The 19,725-nt window shown below is 49.1% G+C and overlaps 1 protein-coding gene across 5 annotated transcripts in view; it reads right to left on the bottom strand.

Annotated features, from left to right (window-relative positions):
* Positions 1-19,725, bottom strand: part of pkp4 (plakophilin 4) — a 322,789-nt gene that overhangs the window by 33,068 nt on the left and 269,996 nt on the right. For all 5 annotated transcript variants that reach the window (XM_038789587.1, XM_038789589.1, XM_038789588.1 and 2 more), the window contains exons 16-17: positions 12,846-12,996; positions 6,116-6,311 (exon numbers count right to left, since the gene is read on the bottom strand). In XM_038789587.1, the coding sequence (XP_038645515.1) occupies positions 6,116-6,311; positions 12,846-12,996 (347 nt within the window). The remainder of the gene's footprint in view (positions 1-6,115; positions 6,312-12,845; positions 12,997-19,725) is intronic.

Here is a 19,725-nt window from a genome sequence, read left to right as displayed (position 1 = left end):
GGGGAAACCTTTTAAAACATTGAATGATTTGTATTTTGGCATTCCTTCATGCCGTAGTCAGTTGACAGCCTAAAAAAATCACCTGTACTGGTTGTTGAGTGATGTCAACAAAAATTGGCACCATCATTCTAGACGAGACAATGGAAACGGTCAGGCCGAACGACTTCCGGTTGCGGCTATGCGGAGCTAAGCCGCACGTTCGGCAGCTCCCGCTATTTAAGGACTTTTGGGCCGATTTGAGGGCCCCAAACGGCGCTGTTTCGACGAATCCCGGTGGGGGAAGGTGTCTAGAGGAGCATTCCCCATAATTTATGGTGCTCACCCGGAGTGGCGCAAAGGAAAAAGCTGCAGCAGCTCCCCAAGAAAAGCGGGGGAAGAAAGACAAAATGGCGGCCGGCGGAACACCCGAGGACCGGTGGAAGTGGGCGCAGGAGCAGCAGGCCTCTCTTCTGCGCTGTTTTGCGGAGCTGAAGGCTGAGCTGCTGGACTCCCTGAATGCGACTACCAACAAGCTGCTTGGGACCCAGGCGGCCCAGGAGGCGTCCATTCGGGAGTTGCAGCAGCAGGCCGCTGAGAGGGAGGAGGAGGCCGCGGTCCACGTGGGGAAAGTGGAGTTGCACGAGGCACTTCACAAAAAGTGGCAAGACCGCTTGGAGGAGCTGGACGTTCGCACGAGGCGAAAGAATTTGAGGATCCTGGGCCTGGCGGAGGGGTCGGATCTCCCGGCGTATGTGACCACGATGTTGAGCTCGTTGATGGGGGCGGGGTCCTTCCATTTGCCCCTGGAGCTTGAGGGAGCTCACAGAGTGTTGGCCAGGAGGCCTAAGGCAAATGAGCCCCCGAGGGCGGTGCTGGTGCGGTTCCATCGATTCAGCGACCGGGAGTGTGTGCTGCGCTGGGCCAAGAAAGAGAGGAGCAGCAAGTGGGTGAATTCGGTAGTGAGAATCTACCAGGACTGGACTGCGGAGGTGGCTAAGCGGCGGGCCGGGTTCAACCGGACAAAGGCGGTACTGCATGCCAAGCAGGTCAGATTTGGAATGCTGCAGCCTGCGCGCCTGTGGGTGACATACAAGGACCGGCACCACTACTTCGAGTCCCCGGAGGAGGCGTGGGCCTTTGTACAGGCGGAGAAGCTGGACTCGAACTAGGGCCTGGGGACACACTATGGCCGTTGCTGTTTTCGCTGTTGCTGTTCTTCAACTTTGACATGTGTGTTTTTTATGCTGGTTTTCTTTTGCTCTGTTTCCGGGTGGGTCTGTTTGTTGGGTATGGGTGTGGGGTATGTGGGGAATGTTGGGGGTTTGTATTTTATATGTTCTCTTCTGTACGGGGCTGGGGGTTGGGGTTAAACTGGATTTTGGGGAGCTGCGTCAGAAGGGTGGGGTGTGGCAGCGTGAAAGCGTGGGCTTTCCTCTGGTTTCCCGCGCCGCGGGGCGGGGGGGTGGAGCTGGCGGTGGGGGCGTGGCCTCTACTGGTTTTCTTTCCCGCGCTGAAGCGGTGCCAAGGAGGTGTGGCAAGAGGGGGATGACCCCATGCCGGGAGGGGATAGGTTTTGGCGGGAGCTGCCGGGGTCAGCAGAAGTCAGCTGACTCACGGAAGTACCATGGAGGGTGTGTTGCGGCTAGGAGGGGTCCTAGCCTGGGGGGGGGGGGGGATACCGGGTTGCTGCTGGAATGGTCAGGAAGGAGCTGGTGTGGGCCGGGGGGGGTGGAGGAGAGGCGTTATCGCCATGGGGAACGGGTTGGGCGGGGCGAGCTGGCCTGGGGCGAGCAGTCGACAAGCTATGGCTAGCCGGCGGGGGAGGGAGGCGGGTTGCCCTCTGATCCGGCTGATTACCTGGAACGTGAGGGGGCTGAATGGGCCGGTTAAGAGAACTAGGGTATTTTCTCATCTGAAGGGGTTGAAGGCGGACGTGGCTATGCTCCAGGAGACCCACCTGAAGGTGGCGGACCAGGTTCGTCTGAGGAAAGGGTGGGTAGGGCAGGTTTTTCATTCAGGATTGGACGCAAAGAACCGGGGGGTGGCGATTCTGGTGGGGAAGAGGGTGGCGTTCGAGGCGGCTGAGGTGGTGTCGGACAAGGAGGGCAGATATATTATGGTGAAGGGTAGGCTGTAGGGAGAGAAGGTGGTGCTGGTTAATGTATATGCCCCAAATTGGGATGATGCTGGCTTCATGAGGCGCTTGTTGGGCCGCATTCCGGAGGCAGGGGGCCTGATCATGGGGAGAGACTTTAACACAGTGCTGGATCCCCCACTGGACCGGTCCAGTTCCAGGACGGGTAGGAGACCGGCGGCGGCCAAAGTACTGAGGGGATTCATGGACCAGATGGGAGGGGTGGATCCCTGGAGGTTTGGGAGACCGAGAGCGCGGGAGTATTCCTTTTTCTCCCATGTCCATAGGGTTCATTCACAAATAGATTTTTTCATCCGGAGCAGGGGATTGATCCCGAGGGTGCAGGATGCCGAGTATTCGGCCATAGCGATTTCAGACCATGCTCCGCACTGGGTTGATCTGGAGATGGGGGAGGCGCGGGACCAGCGCCCGCTCTGGCGCCTGGATGTGGTGATGCTGGCTGATGAGGAGGTGTGTAGGAGGGTCCGGAGAAGTATTGAGGGGTATCTTGATACCAATGACACGGGGGAGGTCCGGGTGGGGATGGTCTGGGAGGCTCTGAAAGCAGTGATCTGGGGGGAGCTGATCTCTATCCGGGCCCATAGGGAAAGGAGGGAGAGGGAGAGACTGGTGGGGGAGCTCCTGGATGTGGACAGGAGATACGCGGAGGCACCGGAGGAGGGGTTGCTGGGGGAACGGCGTAGTTTGCAGGCCAAATTTGACTTGTTGACCACCAGAAAGGTGGAGACACAGTGGAGGAGGGAGCAGGGCGCGGTATATGAGTATGGGGAGAAGGCGAGCAGGATGTTGGCGCATCAGCTCCGTAGGCGAGATGCTGCTAGGGAAATTGGTGGAGTGACGGATGGGGGTGGGAATGTAGTGCAGAAGGGGACAGAAGTAAATGGGGTCTTTAAGGACTTCTACGAGGAACTGTACCGGTCGGAACCTCCGATGGGGAGAGGGGGGATGGAGAGCTTCATGAACAGGCTATGTTTCCCAAGGGTTCAAGAGGAGCTGGTAGAGGGGCTGGGGGCACCGATCGAGTTGGAAGAGGTAGTCAGGGGGATTGGACAAATGCAGTCAGGTAAGGCCCCGGGGCCGGACGGGTTCCCGGTGGAATTTTATAAAAAGTACGCGGATCTGGTGGGCCCCCTGTTGGTGAGAGCCTTCAATGAGGCATGAGAGGGAGGGGCTTTGCACCCGACGATGTCGCGGGCACTGATCTCTCTGATCCTAAAGCGGGATAAGGACCCCTTGCAGTGTGGATCATACAGGCCTATCTCGCTCCTCAATGTTGACGCCAAGTTGCTGGCGAAGATCCTGGCCACCAGGATAGAGGATTGTGTGCCAGGGGTGATACACGAAGATCAGACAGGATTTGTCAAGGGACGGCAGCTCAACACAAATGTGTGGAGACTGCTAAACGTTATCATGATGCCGGCAGTGGAGGGGGAGGCGGAGATAGTGGTGGCGCTGGACGCAGAGAAAGCGTTTGATAGAGTTGAGTGGGGGTACCTGTGGGAGGTGCTGGAGCGGTTTGGATTTGGGGAGGGATTCATCAAATGGGTGAGGCTGCTCTACGCGGCTCCGATGGTGAGTGTAGTTACAAATGGAAGGAGATCAGAGTACTTTAGGCTCTACCGTGGGACCAGGCAGGGGTGCCCCCTGTCCCCCTTGCTCTTTGCACTGGCGATTGAACCTCTGGCTATGGCGTTGAGGGAGTCAGGGAGATGGAGGGGTCTGGTGCGGGGTGGGGAGGAACATCGGGTATCGCTGTATGCGGACGACCTGCTGTTGTATGTGGCGGACCCAGAAGGGGGAATGCCGGGGTGATGGAGCTGTTAGCGGAATTTGGGGGCTTCTTGGGCTATAAGTTAAATTTAGGCAAGAGCGAGGTATTTGTAGTACACCCGGGAGATCAGGAGGAGGGAATTGGGAAGCTCCCGTTTAAGAGGGCAGTGAAGAGTTTCAGATATCTGGGGGTGCAGGTGGCCAGGAGTTGGGGGACTCTCCATAAGCTTAATTTTACCAGGCTGGTGGAGCAGATGGAGGAGGAATTTAAAAGGTGGGACATGGTGCCGCTATCGCTGGCGGGTAGAGTGCAGTCCGTCAAAATGACGGTTCTCCCGAGGTTCTTGTTCCTCTTCCAGTGTTTGCCCATCTTTAACCCTAGGGCCTTTTTTAGAAGGGTGACCAGCAGCATCATGAGCTTTGTTTGGGCGCATGGGACCCCGAGGGTGAAGAGTGTCTTCTTGGAGCGGGGTAGAGATGGGGGGGGCTGGCGTTACCCAATCTTTCAGGGTACTACTGGGCGGCCAATGTGTCGATGGTGCGCAAGTGGGTGATGGAGGGGGAGGGGGCAGCATGGAAACGGATGGAGAGGGCGTCCTGTGGAGATACAAGCCTGGGGGCCCTGGTAACGGCGCCGTGGCCGCTCCCTCCTATGAGGTATACCACGAGTCTGGTGGTGGCAGCTACCCTCAAGGTTTGGGGGCAGTGGAGGCGACATAGGGGAGAAGTGGGGGGCTCGATGGAGGCTCCGTTAAGGGGGAACCATAGGTTCGTCCCGGGGAACATTGATGGGGGATTTCAGGGTTGGCACAGAACAGGCATCAGACAGCTGAGGGACCTGTTTATTGATGGGAGGTTTGCGAGCCTGGGGGAGTTGGAGGAGAAATTTGGGCTCCCCCCGGGAAACATGTTCAGGTATCTGCAGGTAAAGGCATTTGCTAGACGGCAGGTGGAGGGATTCCCTTCGCTTCCCGCGAGGGGGGTGAGTGACAGGTTGCTTTCGGGGGTCTGGGTCGGAGAGGGGAAGATATCTGATATCTACAAGGTTATGCAGGAGGTGGAAGAGGCGTCAGTAGAGGAGCTGAAAACTAAGTGGGAGGGGGAACTGGGGGAACAGATTGAAGACGGGACATGGGCTGATGCCCTGGAGAGGGTTAATTCTTCCTCCTAGTGTGCGCGGCTTAGCCTCATCCAATTCAAGGTGCTGCACCGGGCCCACATGACTGGGACGAGGATGAGTAGGGTCTTTGGGGGTGAAGACAGGTGTGTCAGGTGCTCGGGGAGTCCAGCGAACCATGCCCATATGTTCTGGGCATGCCCGGCACTGGAGGAGTTCTGGAAGGGGGTGGCGAGGACGGTGTCGAGGGTGGTAGGATCCAGGGTCAAGCCAGGCTGGGGACACGCAATTTTTGGGGTTGGGGTGGAGCTGGGAGTGCAGGAGGCGAAAGAGGCCAGTGTTCTGGCCTTTGCGTCCCTAGTAGCCCGGCGAAGGATTTTGCTACAATGGAAGGATGCGAGGCCCCCAAGCGTGGAGACCTGGATCAATGACATGGCGGGTTTTATTAAGCTGGAGAAGGTCAAATTCGCCCCGAGAGGATCGGTACAAGGGTTCTTTAGGCGGTGGCAGCCTTTCCTCGACTTTCTGGCTTAACGATAGGGTACTGGGACAGTAGCAGCAGCAACCCGGGGGGAGAAACGATGACTATGTTTGTTTATTTAATTTATCTTTAAGTTCTTTTGTTGGGGTTGGGGGGGGGGGGGGGGGGGGGGGGGGGGGGGGGGGAGATATGATACATGCGTTGAGGCGGTCTGGGGGGGTGTTACAGTTGTTATGGGTTATTTTGTTGCATTTCATTGTTTGTTGTTATATTTTATATTTTCTGTAAAAAATTCCAATAAAAATTATTTTTTTAAAAAAAGGAAATGGTCAGGCCTATCTTCATCATCTTGCAGCAAAATTGCCTCAAGTGCTCTCAGGCCAGCAGATTAAAAACAGACAGGGTAATGCCCAACTTTGCCCAACATACATTGAAAGGGACAAAAAAAAACACATGGGCCACAGCGAGGCATCTCGTATTAGGAATGGAAGACAAAGAATAGTACCTAATTTCATGCATTTAATTGAAACATATCACCATCACATGCAAAAGATACATTGGGAATGATGCAAAGTACAATATTTAATCACATGTTTCCCAATTGAATACTTGCCTTTCTCCCTTCCCCCTTGTAATATTTACAAGTTTCTCAACTCCTCCAACATCAGCTAATGCTTTGGCATTCTCCATGTTCTTAATAGTAACCTCATGTAAAGCACAACAAACTGCAGCAACAGTATCATCAGAAAGCATCATCAGTGTCGGACCACCTGGAAGACGATGCACAAGATCCCGCATTGCATACTTGCCTGGGGAAAAAGTGGATATAGAATCATTATACAATATTGGTTGTACTGCCATTCCATTTGACTTCAATGCTATGAGGTTCTTTCCATTGTAGACAAGTCAACCTTTAGAATGAACAAAAGCAAACCACAATCTTATAGAAGCTGAAAACGCCTAAAGAATCCCTCCCCTCCTCCAACACAATATGTACCTCCTGCATGTAGCTGCACTAATAGTACAATGGCAAAGGCTATTGCAACTTAGGCTGCAAGTACTGTATACACAATATACCAGATTAATTGGACTGTGGACTTTTCCCTTGTTTCTTGGAGAAACCTTAGGTTATTAAGGACAATTCTAAAAATTCTTTGATGGCAAATCGAATTACTAATTTGCTTATGGTTGTCAGTAATTTGCATATACCTTTTCATTCACTCCAGTTCATGATGCAATTCTCTTTGTTCCTCTTTACTTTAAGCTAGTGTTACTGGAGTGATCTCAAGAGTGAGGCTGACTAGTGAGGGAGTGCACCAACCAAATTGATGTTTCTAAAATATTAAAGGAATATCTTGAGTATCAATAAAAATATATTTTAAATAAAGATACATCTTCCTTCTTAACCCTGCAGAAGTGTAAGGTGATATCTCAGGGGCTAGTTTAGCACAGTGGGCTAAACAGCTGACTTGCAATGCAGAACAATGCCAGCAGCGCGGGTTCAATTCCCGTACCAGCCTCCCCGAACAGGCGCCGGAATGTGGCGACGAGAGGCTTTTTACAGTAACTTCAGAAGCCTACTTGTGACAATAAGTTATTATTATTACACTTTGGAAGGAGTAATTTGACAAGGAAATAGTCGGGAGGACACGAGGAAGTTCTGAGGAACAAAAGGACCATGGCGTGTTTATCCATAGATCTCTGAAGACGGAAGGGCACGTTAATAGGGTGATGATATAGGCATAGAATTTACAGTGCAGAAGGAGGCCATTTAGCCCATCGAGTCTGCACCGGCCCTTGGAAAGAGCACCCCACTTAAGCCCGGGCCTCCACCATATCCCTGTGACCCAGTAACCCCACCTAACCTTTTTGAACACTAAGGGCAATTTATCATGCCTAATCCACCTAACCTGCACATCTTTGGGCTGTGGGAGGAACCCGAGCACCTGGTGGAAACCCATACAGACACGGGGAGAAAGTGCAGACTCTGCACAGACAGTGACCCGAACTGGGAATCAAGCCTGGGACCCTGGAGCTGCGAAGCAACTGTGCTAACCACGGTGTTACCTTGCTGCACTATATGTGACACCTGCTCTTACCAATTGAGGCATAGATTACGAAAGCAGGGTGGTCATGTTAGAGTTGTATAGAACTTTGGTGGGGCCACAGCTGGAGTACGGTGTTCAGTTCTGGTTTCCTTACCAGTTCTGTGAAAAGGTAAGGTCAGCGTTCGGGGAGTATGTAGAAATCAATGTGTTGGCGACCACATCTTGGAAGGCGTTGAAGGCGGTGGTCCGAAGTGAGATGAGATTGTCTCTTTCAAGGCACACGGGGACAGACGGGAGGAGCATGGACATCAGTTGGATATAGTTGGTGGCCAGGAGTTATGTGGGGACCCCCACTAAAGAATTGCTGGCGGAGAGAAAGAGGTTGCAGGAGCAGTTTGATAGGCTGATGACGGGAAGGCAGTGGGGCAGTTAAGGAGGGCGAGGGAGGTTCAATACGAATATGGGGAGAAAGCGAGCGCCGCATGCTGGCCCATCAGCTGAGAGGCAGGCCACATCCAGGGAAATTTTTAAAAGTGCAAATAAAGAGCGGGGAGGTTATGTCAGAGCCAGCGGGGGATAAATGAGATGTTCTGGGGGCGTTTGCAACAGAGTTGACACTGTGTTTGTTGGGGATGTTTAGTGAGGCAATGGAGAAGGGGGAGCTGCCAGAGACACTGACACAGGCATCGAACACGTTAATTCCAAAGAAAGGGAAGGATCTGTTGGAGTGTTGGTGATATAGGCCCATTTAGTCGTTGTACACTGACGTGAAGGTGCTGGCTAAGTTGGTGGCGGGAAGGATGGAGGAATGTGTGCCGGGGTGGTGGCAGAGGACCAAATGGGTTTTGTAATGGGCAGGCAGCTCTCCAGTAATATTGGGGAGGGCTGTTAAATGTAGTTATGACGCATCGGTGGGGTGGGTGAAGGAGGTTATTGTCTCTATGGATGCAGAGAAAGCTTTTGATCAGGAGCAGTGGAGTATCTATTTGTGATCTTGGGTAGGTTTGGATTTGGCCCAAAGTTAGTGGCATGGGTCCGCTTGTTATAATAATCTTTATTTATAATAATCTTTATTATTGTCATAAGTAGGCTTACATTAACACTGCAATGAAGTTATGGTGAAAATCCCCTAGTCACCACACTCCAACAGATCCTGTTCGGGCACACTGAGGGAGAATTCAGAATGTCCAATTCACCTAAAACATATGTAGCTCTGGTGGCACATGTAGTTATGAATGAGATGAGTTCATGGGCTGCACAGAGGTACGAGACAGGGGTGTCTGCTGTTGCTCGTGCCAGTGATTGACCCTTGGCAATGGCCCTCAGGGGGTCAGCGGAGTGGCAGGGGATTGTGAGGGTGAGCAGGGAGCACCGGATGTCACTGTACCTGGATGATTTGCTGTTGTTTGTGGCGGACCCGCTGGAGAACATAGGTAAGATCATGGGAATATTGGAGAGATTTGGGGTCCTCTCTGGGTGTAAGTTGAACATCGGGAAGAGCGAGGTATTTTGGTGAATTTGGCAGGGCTGTGGGCCAATTTTGGGATGTTGTCATTTAAGGTAATTAGGGAAATGTTCAGGTACTTGAGGATTCAGGTGACGAGGGAATTTGACAACGTTGGTGGAGGAGATTAGGGGGTCTTTTAAGAGATGGCACATGCTACAGTTGACAGTAGCAGGGAGGGTGCGGGTCATGAAAATGAATGTGCTGTCAAGGTTCCTGTCTGTTTCCCAAACCCTCCCGAAGGTCTTCTTTTGGAAATTGGAGACCGTGATCGCAGAGTTTATATGGGTGGAGAAGGTGCAGAGGGTAAGGAAGGCCCTGTTACAGAGGCAGAAAAGGGAGTTGGCGCTCCCGAACCTGCTGCGCTTCTATTGGGCATCGAACGTGGAGGTGAGGTGATGGTGGGTGGGGATCCAGTTTGAGGGCAATGGTGATGGCTCCGCGGCTGTTAGCCCCGGGGAAGTATACGGGGAGCCCGGTGGTACAGTCGACTGTCAGGGTGTGGAATCAGTTGAGGAGGCACCTTAAATTGGAGGAGATGTCAGTGTTGACGCCACTGTACGGGAACCATAGGTTTAAGCAGGGGAAGATGGCTGAGATGTACGGGATGTGGAAGAAGGTGGATTTGGAGAGGGTGAAGTACTTGTATCTGGAAGGGCAGTTTGCCGGATTGGACAAGTTGCAGGAGAGGTTTGAGTTACCGAGGGGGAGTACATTTAGATATACGCAGGTGAGGGACTTTGCAAGAAAGGAGCGGAGAGAGTTTCCCAGGTTGCTGGGGTACTCTATTAGAGCAACTGTTGCTCCCGGACAAGTCGGGAGAGGGTAGGATTGGGAACTGGACAAGTCGGGAGAGGGTAGGGTGGCTGGGGGAGACGGGTGAGCAACTGGTGTGGATCAAGTTCAAGTGGGAGGAGGAGCTGGGGGGGGGGGGTGGACAATAGACTGTGGTCTGTGATGTGAGGCTCAGGGTGAATTCAACCTCCTCTTGCGCGCGAATGAGCTTGATCCAGTTCAAGGTAGTGCATAAGATGCATATGACTCGGGCAAGGATGAGTGGGTTCTTTCAAGTGCAGACGAGTGCAAGTGCAGTCGAGGACCGGCAAATCATGCTCACATTTTCTGGGTTGTGAAAAGCTGGAGAGGTACTGGGAAGCACTAACTGGGATACTGTCCAAAATTGTGAGGTCAGGCTGGTGGCGATCTTTGGGGTATCGGAATTGCCAGAGCCTGTGGAGGGGAAGGGGCCCGATGCTGTGGCCTTCGCTTCTCTAATTGCCTGGCGAAGGATCTTGCTGAATTGGAGGTTGCATATGTTGTCGGGGTGGTGGCCTGGCTAAGGGATGTGTATGACATTCTATGGTATGACATTCTACGGTTGGAAAAGATCAAATTTGAGTGGAGGGGGTTGAGGGAGGGCTTTGAGACACCGTGGAGGTTGTTCACGACAATGTGCGAGGAACTGTTCGTCATGGGGGATGGGGATGGGGTAAAAATTGTACAAACTGTAGATTTTGGGTGTTGAGTGTATTGTGTATGCTACTGTTTTTTGAATGTATGTTACTGTGAGAACCTCTCTGGCCACATCGAGGGCATCTTGAAACCCATCGTACAAGGTACACCCAGCTTCTGTCGCGACACGACGGACTTCCTACAGAAACTCAGCACCCATGGACCAGTTGAACCAGGAACATTCCTCGTCACAATGGACGTCTCGGCACTCTACACCAGAATCCCCCATGATGACGGCATTGCTGCAACAGCCTCAGTCCTCAACACTGACAACTGCCAATCTCCAGACGCAATTCTGAAACTCATCCGCTTCATTCTAGATCACAATGTCTTCACCTTCGACAACAAATTCTTCATCCAGATGCATGGAACAGCCATGGGGACCAAATTCGCACCTCAATATGCCAAAATCTTCATGCACAAGTTTGAACAAGACTTCCTCACCACACAGGACCTGCAACCGACGTTATACACCAGATACATCAATGACATTTTTTTCCTTTGGACCCACAGCGAAGAATCACTGAAACGACTACACGATGAGATCAATAAATTCCATCCCACCATCAGACTCACCATGGACTATTCTCCAAATTCTGTTGCATTCTTGGACACACTCATCTCCATCAAGGACGGTCACCTTAGCACTTCGCTTTACCGCAAGCCCACAGACAACCTCACGATGCTCCACTTCTCCAGCTTTCACCCGAAACATTAAAGAAGCCATCCCCTATGGACAAGCCCTCCGTATACAAAGGATCTGCTCAGACGAGGAGGAGCGTAACAGACACCTACAGATGCTGAAAGATGCTATCGTACGAACGGGATATGGAGCTCGACTAATCGATCGACAGTTCCAACGCGCCACAGCAAAAAACCGCACCGACCTCCTCAGAAGACAAACACGGGACACCACTGACAGAGTACCCTTCGTCGTCCAGTACTTTCCTGGGGCGGAGAAACTATGACATCTTCTGCGCAGCCTTCAACACATCATCAATGAAGATGAACATCTTGCTAAGGTCATCCCCACACCCCCACTACTGGCCTTCAAACAACCGCGCAACCTCAAACAAACCATTGTTTGCAGCAAATTACCCAGCCTTCAGAACAGCGACCATGACACCACACAACACTGCCAGGGCAATCTCTGCAAGACATGCCAGATCATCGACTTGGATACCACCATTACACGTGGTAACACCACCCACCAGGTACGTGGCACATACTCGTGCGACTTGACCAATGTAATCTACCTCTTACGCTGCAGGAAAGGATGTCCCGAAGCGTGGTACATTGGCGAGACCATGCAGACACTGCGACAACGAATGAACGGGCATTGTGCGACAATCACCAGGCAGGAATGTTCCCTTCCAGTCGGGGAACACTTCAACAGTCAAGGGCATTCAGCCTCTGATCTCCAGGTAAGCGTTCTCCAAGGCGGTCTTCAGGACACGCGACAACGCAGAATTGCCTAGCAAAAACTTATAGCTAAGTTCCGCACGCATGAGTGCGGCCTCAACCGGGATCTTGGATTCATGTCGCATTACATCCACCCCCCACCATCTGGCCTGGACTTGCAAAATCCTACCAACTGTTCTGGCTTGAGACAATTCACACCTCTTTAACCTGTGATTATCCCTCTCCCTGGATCTGTAATGATTTGATTACCTGCAAATGCTCGCATTCCAAGCATTGTCCAGCATCTCTGACTTTTTCTATATAAATGTTTCTGGAACATATCTCTCCATTCACCTGAGGAAGGAGCTGCGCTCCGAAAGCTCGTGTTTGAAACAAACCTGTTGGACTTTAACCTGGTGTTGTAAGACTTCTTACTTTTTTTTTAAACACACGTTTGTAATAAAATACATTAAAACATTTAAAAAAATAAAAACAATTAAATTTACTTAAAACAGCAATCTTCTTACAAATGCTGATGACCTATAGTGCATTTTCAGCAGTTGTTTTTGTACTCAGAATTTAATGTTCATTAAATAAGCAATCTTGAAGTATAAAAACCACAGCCAGAAATGTTTTCAGTGGTTCACAATTCACCGAGTTTACAGTTGCTCACGTACTGTGATCGGCTGTCTGATCCAGTGTGAGGCCCTCTACAGAGCATCAGTGTGCAAGATAAATAATAGTAATGTTCTACAATTAATCTGATTGAAAGCCACTCAGATGGAGAGGCGACAGCAGGATTTCTCACCATTATTCTTCAAGCAAAATCTGGACCCAAGCCTTTTTGTTTTGTGAAACAATGTTTAATTGTCACATACCTATAAGTTCTTTGTTTCGTACATCAAGGGCCATGTTCCTCAAGGCAGTAGCAACAGAGCAAACAACCCGATCATTGTCCATTCTCAGAAGTTCCACAAGGATTGGAAGGCCTTTCTCTTTTCTGACTGCAGCGCGTATATATGCTGCCCACTGATATCAGGAGGGGAAAAAATAAAAGTTAATTTGATCAAAACTTGGGAACTTAGGACTGAAGAACTATAAAATATGTGTTCACCTGTGTCTTTAAGCATCAGGCTATTTTTGCCCACTGCAGCTACCTTTAAATACAAAATACCCAAGGTGTGAAAACCACTTTGATGATCATCCAACACTTTCCTGTCTCCCATCTAGCTTTCTAAAAAATTAAAACTCTATTATCATGCCTTGTGATATACTTCAAGATACCTGATCAAATACATTAATAAAGAGAAGTTCTTGTTCACCTCAGCTGATGGAACAGAGTTAACCAGTGAAGGCTGTTATCCAATTAAGATCCCACAGCAAATTGGGGATTAAAATGAAATGAAATGAAAATTGCTTATTGTCACGAGTAGGCTTCAATGAAGTTACTGTGAAATGCCCCTTAAAAGTTTGGATAATCAAAAATCAAGGGATGGTGCAAGAATAGAGCATATTAATTACATGCAATTTTTGCTCATCTTTAAAAATGTAATCAAATAGTTACATTTTACTCTTTCTTAATCCTCTATTGAACAGCAAGCCTTCAAACTAGTGCTTAGCAGTTCTACACAATCGGGGTGATAGCCCTGTTTTAGTAACATGAGTGGGCATGTGTGTTAAATGCCAGAAAAAGGCACAGGGTCCGATAATTCCAGACCTCTGCCCGTGTACATTTCCATCATAATTTTTAACAACCTCTCCTGCAATTTTCTGATCTTTACTTGGGAGTCTACGCTTCTTCTAAATAATAATCCATATAAACAGTTTAAGAGTTGTTAGCTGAGGAACATTTGGATAACTTTAAAGGGTCAGAAAGATGACCAAGCCATTAATTTTGACAGAATATCTGACATTTTGTCCCTTGTTGAGCACTTCAGACCTCATGAAGATCAGCTCATCCAATGTGCCAAGAACCTGTGTTAACAGTTGGACTGATGGCATAGATTCACATGAAGTTCTGACTAACCATGTTATTGAATCATTATACCTGCCCTCTGCAGACAAAAGTAACATGTCCATGCATTGCCCTTTATTAAATGAATCATAAGTGTGGGGACAATAGTTCCCTAGTCAAGTGGATTCTCCAGCAACACGTCAACCAATCAGCACCCTTTCCTCATTTAGTATAAACTGTTGCGCCCTTTGAAATCTGGTATTCTTACATTTGTGCTGATCAGTGATGAAAAGCTTCGACTGCATGTCTCTTTTTTCAGCAATACTTATATTAAGTTGTTATTCACAAGCACCACAGTTACAGCTCGTCATACTTTATGAAACTTAAATGACAGAAGGCATGATTGTAGGAAACACCAGCCTTTTTATACTTTTGGCATTTAAAAAATACTTGTGTTAAAGTATCTCTTTATGTGCATTTTGTGTGAAATCATGGTAGATGAAGGGCTAATTCTAAATGCATGCTCAGGACATATGACCCATGCAACTATAACATGAATTGATTGTGTGAATGGCAAAAGGGAAGTTGGGACAGATATCCAAACGACGTTACCGGTTGCTATCAAAGAATATGCTTCGAAATATATCGATCAATGGACTTCAGAGCTGTAACTGAACAAGTGTAAGGGTTATTAAGTCCAGCAAAATGTTTTTTTTAAGAGGAATAAGTTAAGATTTAGGTGTTGAGGATATCCTGTTCAAGTGTCCATGACCATTGACAATTGGAATGACAAGATCAAAGTATAACAGTAATATTAGAAAACAACAGAAGCCATGGCTACAGAGGATAAAAAAGTTCAGTAGGCAGATATGAAGACATAGGGAGAGAAAGAAGAAAAGCAGTTATGAGCTACCAGTAGCCGCTGGGATCTGTGGGAATAACAACTTCCTGAAGGAGGATATCGACTGCCTCCTTTTGCGAAGTATATCTTTTATGAAGTATATCTTTTGTTACTCAATAAATTGTCCTAATACAACATATCAACCGTCTCCCTGACAAAAATATATTGTCTCACCTCTGAACCTCTTACATTGTGTCAGTCAATAGCCACAATACCAGAAACCATATGTATAGGAACTGTCATTCCTACCCGATAAGGTCCAGATGGAACTGTCTTCACAGGGTTTAGGGTAGCAGGAAGTCAGTTGTCAAGCTGTGCCATTTAATGCTTATGTCCATATAATGTTTTTTTTAATGTTTATTAAAAATTTTCATTGAAAAACAAAATCATACAAAAGAACCAAGCAGGGTTACACAATAAACCCAAAACATGATTAACAAGAAAACGCACCTATTAGCTTAACCCCCCAAACTATTAAACTCCTTAAGAACTGAAGTTAACTGGCTCTTTTAAAAAATAAATTAATGGCTGCCATCTTAGGTAGAACCCTTCTACTGATCCCCTAATGATGTACTTGACCTTCTCCATGTAAGAATGACATGACGTCACCCAACCAAACCGAGGCACTGGGTGGACTAGGAGACCTCCACCCAAGCAGAACTCATCTCTTGACTAAAACCCACAGATTCTTAAGAGTCTTACCCAGACAAATAAATGAGGGCATTAATTTATTAACTTTGACAAAGAAAGACTTGAAGAGACAAGTGGTGAGACATTGAAAAGGAGCACATTCATTTTAATAATCACAATCCTGCCCACCAAGCACAGGGGGAGGATGTCCCACTTCTGGAAGACAGATTTGACACCATTAACCAGACTAGTATTATTTCATTTGTGAAGCGAGGCTCAATCATGGGCCACGCGGATACCCAGATAACAAAAGCTAGTTCTGACGAGACGAAAAGGTAATGTCCCCAGATAGGCTCTTCTCCCCAGGGGTTAACCGGGAAGCATTCGCTCTTATCCAAGTTCAACTTACATCCAGAGAAGGAGCCAAAACTCCCAAGCAGTTTCATTATCTCTCCTATAGCGGATACTGGGTCCGCAGTGTAAAGAAGCAGGCCACCTGCGTACAGGGACACCCTATGCTCCAGCCATCCACTTAACAGAAGATCTCAACGATTCTATTGTCAAAGCAAAGAAGAGCGGAGACAATGGACATCCCTGCCTTGTGCCTTGGCGGGAAGTAGCCAGAATTCAAAGCATTCGTTCAAAACTAGCAGTGGGGGCTCCATACAGTAAACAAATCCAGGACATTGATTTTATCCAAATCTAAACCTCCCAAGAAACACAAAAGAGGTATTCCCACTTCACTCTATCAAACATCTTTTCGGCATCTAGGGAAACAATCACCTCCGGTTTGGGCACCGAGGAGGGAAAGGACAACATTTAACAGGTAATGTGTATTGGCTGACAATTGCCAACCCCTAACGAAGCCTGTCTGGTCTTCTGAACATCTTTTTAAAAAATATAAATTTACGGGATGTGGGTATCACTGGTTAGGCCAGCATTTATTGCCCATCACTAGTTGCCCTTCAGAAGGTGGTACCTTCTTGAACCGCTACAGTCCTCAAGGTATAGGTACACCCATTGTGCTATTAGGGAGGGGGTTCCAGGAATTTATTCCAGCAATATCTACTATTGGGGTCAGTCAAGAGCTTAGCGGCAGAAAACGGAACCCGTTTGTTGATTAATATTGCCGCACCCGAACCCTACCATCAAAGCCTGAATTAAAAACTTGTTCCACCCACCCCTTCTGCAACCTTGTCTAGTCACTGACCAGCTAGTGAGTCTCCTTGCAGAAACACCACTTCGGAATTTAAATTCTTAAGATGAGCAAATACCCACAACCTTTTCGCTGGGCCATTCAGCCCCCTGACATGCCAGATGACCAAATGAATTGGAGGCCTCCAACACTCCCCTCAATCAGAAGTCAGCCATTTCTACCAAGAGGGATAATCCAACAGATACATAGAAGGTACAGCAACCAGGCCCACCGAAGATGGCTACCAAACTCACTAGACTGCACAAAGAAAAACCTGCCGTCACCGTCAGCAAACTACCCCCACCCCCCTCTCGTCCTCACCCTCAAGAAAAGCCTCACCTAAATATGCATAGATAAAAGCAAGGCGAACATAAACTAAAACCTACTTCTAATAAACCTAAACAAAACAAGAACACTAAGCTCTTATCGAACACAGAACTATAATGAGTTGCAATCAACTCCTCAACATCATTCCATAGATCTGTACAGAATGGAAACAGGCCCTTCGGCCCAGCTTGCCCATGCCAATTAGCTAACTCTTCAATTAGCAGGGTGGCTCACACCTAGAGTGAAGAAAAATTATTACAAAAGGATTACAAAAAACCCAAAATATAAAAACACCGTAAAACATTGTACCCCAACAGGGAGCTATATATTTTCACAACAATTAGAACAGAACGCCACAAAATGAAACCCCAAATCTAGGCCCAAACTGTAAAAATTCAACCCCAACAAAACAGGAAATGTAAACATGAACATGGAACTCCAACAAGTCAACATGCCAATTCACCCTGCTCATGTTTCTTTGCAAGGGAGTGCATCAAAATAATCGTCCTTTCCCTCAAAAGGTTACTCTTAGCCGTGCTGGATACACCACCCCAAACCGGACTCTACTTTGGTACAGGGCGGCCTTGGCTTTGTTTTTTTTTTTGAAAATCTTTTTATTGGCTTTTCTTATATTTATAAACAGTTGTTACTTATATACATTAGATTTTTCATGCCTGCACTAATTTGCTTTATTTTATACAGAGGTTTGTTTTGTCCTTCATTTGACGAACTGTACCTACATTTTGCTGCCCTCTGGATCGGTCTATGATATCCCTCCTTTCCTCCCCCCCTACCCCCCACCCCCATTGGTTTCAGCACCCTTCCTCTTCTCTTGTGGTTTCCCCATTCCTCCCCCCCCCCCCCCCCCCCCCCCCCCCCCCCGCCTGTGCAGTCCTTTGGTACTTCATCATTTCTTTTTCCCCTGGCGGCTTACTACTCATTGCTGGCCTCGAACAGGTTTTGGAACAGGCCGGCGAACTGCCCCCAAGTATCCAGAAAGCCTTCCTCTGACCCTCGGATTGCATAATCTTCTCCAGGTGGAGAAATTCCAAGAGGTCAGCAAGCCAGTCTGCAGCTTTGGGCGGTGCTGCTGATCGCCAGCCGGATTCTCCGGCGTGCGATTAGGGAAGTGAAAGCAGGGGCACTGGCCCCCTTCCCCATGTGTAGCTCTGGCTGCTCCGATACCCCGAAGATTGCCACTATTGGGCATGGCTTTACCCTCACCCCCTCAACCTTGGACATTGCCTCGGAGAAGGCTGTCCAGTACCCAGCAAGTTCGGGGCAAGCCCAAAACATGTGGGTGTGGTTGGCCGTGCCCCTCTGGCACCGCTCACATTTGTCCTGCACCTCCGGGAACAACCTGCTCATTCGGATTCTGGTCAGGTGCGCTCTGTGCACCACTTTGAGCTGCATTAGGCTGAGCCTTGCATAGGAGGTGGTGGAGCTCATCCTGCTTGGTGCTTCGCTCCAGAATCCCCATCCTACCTCTGTCCCCAGTTCGTCCTCCCATTTTTGTCTGGTCCCATCCAGTGGTGTTGGGGCTCTGTCCAGTAGCTGTCCGTATATTTTCTCACACAGCCCCCACTTCTCGCTGCTTGTACGTATCAGGTCCTCTAGTAGTGTGCTTTCTGGGGCCCTGGGGTACCTTACTGTCTCTTTGCGGAGGAAGTGCTTTATTTGGAGGTGTCTCAATTCCTGTCCTCTTGCTAGTTTCCACTTCCTCCTCAGTTTGTCCAGTGTCGCCAGTCTGCGCCCTACGTAGAAGTCCCGACCGTTAGTGTGCCCCCGTCCCACGTCATCTTTTGAAGGTGGTATCTCGCATGTCTAGGGGGAATCTGTGATTGCCGCAGATGGGGGCCATAAGGGACATTTTGGTTATCCCGAAGTGCTGTCTCAACTGGGTCCACTTTCTCAGCGGGGCCGCTACCACTGGGCTTATTGTGTACCTTGTTGAGGAGGATGGGAGTGCTGCTGTGGCCAGGGCCCAGAGGGTTCTTCCTTTACAGGATGCCTCCTCTATTTGTACCCAATCTGTGTCGGGTTCTTGTACCCATCCCCTCACTTTTTTTGCTGTTGCTGCCCAGTGGTAGTATTGTAGGTTCGGTAGAGCCAAGCCCCCTCTGACTTTCCCTCTTTGCAGTGTCGGCTTGGGAATTCTCGAGTTCTTGCCCCCCCCCCCCCCCCCACACAAGAAGATTGGGATGGATCTAAACATGAAGAGGAACCTTGGTAGTACGTTGGCCTTGGCTTTGTTGAATGCTGTCCTCTTCTTCACAATCTCTGGGCCCACGTCCTTGTAGACCCTGATGGCATGACCTTCCCATTTGTAATTGCGATGCTTGCTTGCCAATTTCAGGACCCACTCCTTTTCTTTGAAGCTATGAAACTTCCCAATTACCACACGCGGCGATTCCCAAGGGCGAGGCTTCAGCCAGGTGTACAATGGGATGGGCCCAAGTCGAGAGGGGATGGGAATCCACCTCCCCCACCATCTTCCAAAACATCTCCGCAAAATACTTCTTGGGAGTCGAGCCTTCCACCCCCTCTGGCAGCCCCAAAATTCAGACGTTTTGTCTCCTGGAATGAGTGATTTATTCACTTCTGCCACCAGAGATAGCTCTGCTTCCGGTGAGGCCTCGAAATGGCCTCTCCATGCCTTTTGTTGTGGCTTCATGGGTCTTCAACGTTTCGTTGCTCCTCTCCAAAGTTGTTCGGATTGGAGTCAAGACCTCTTCCATTGATTTCTAGAGG

Source organism: Scyliorhinus canicula, chromosome 2 (genome assembly GCF_902713615.1).
Source record: "Scyliorhinus canicula chromosome 2, sScyCan1.1, whole genome shotgun sequence".
NCBI lineage: Eukaryota > Metazoa > Chordata > Chondrichthyes > Carcharhiniformes > Scyliorhinidae > Scyliorhinus > Scyliorhinus canicula.
This window is presented reverse-complemented; position numbering and strand designations above follow the sequence as displayed.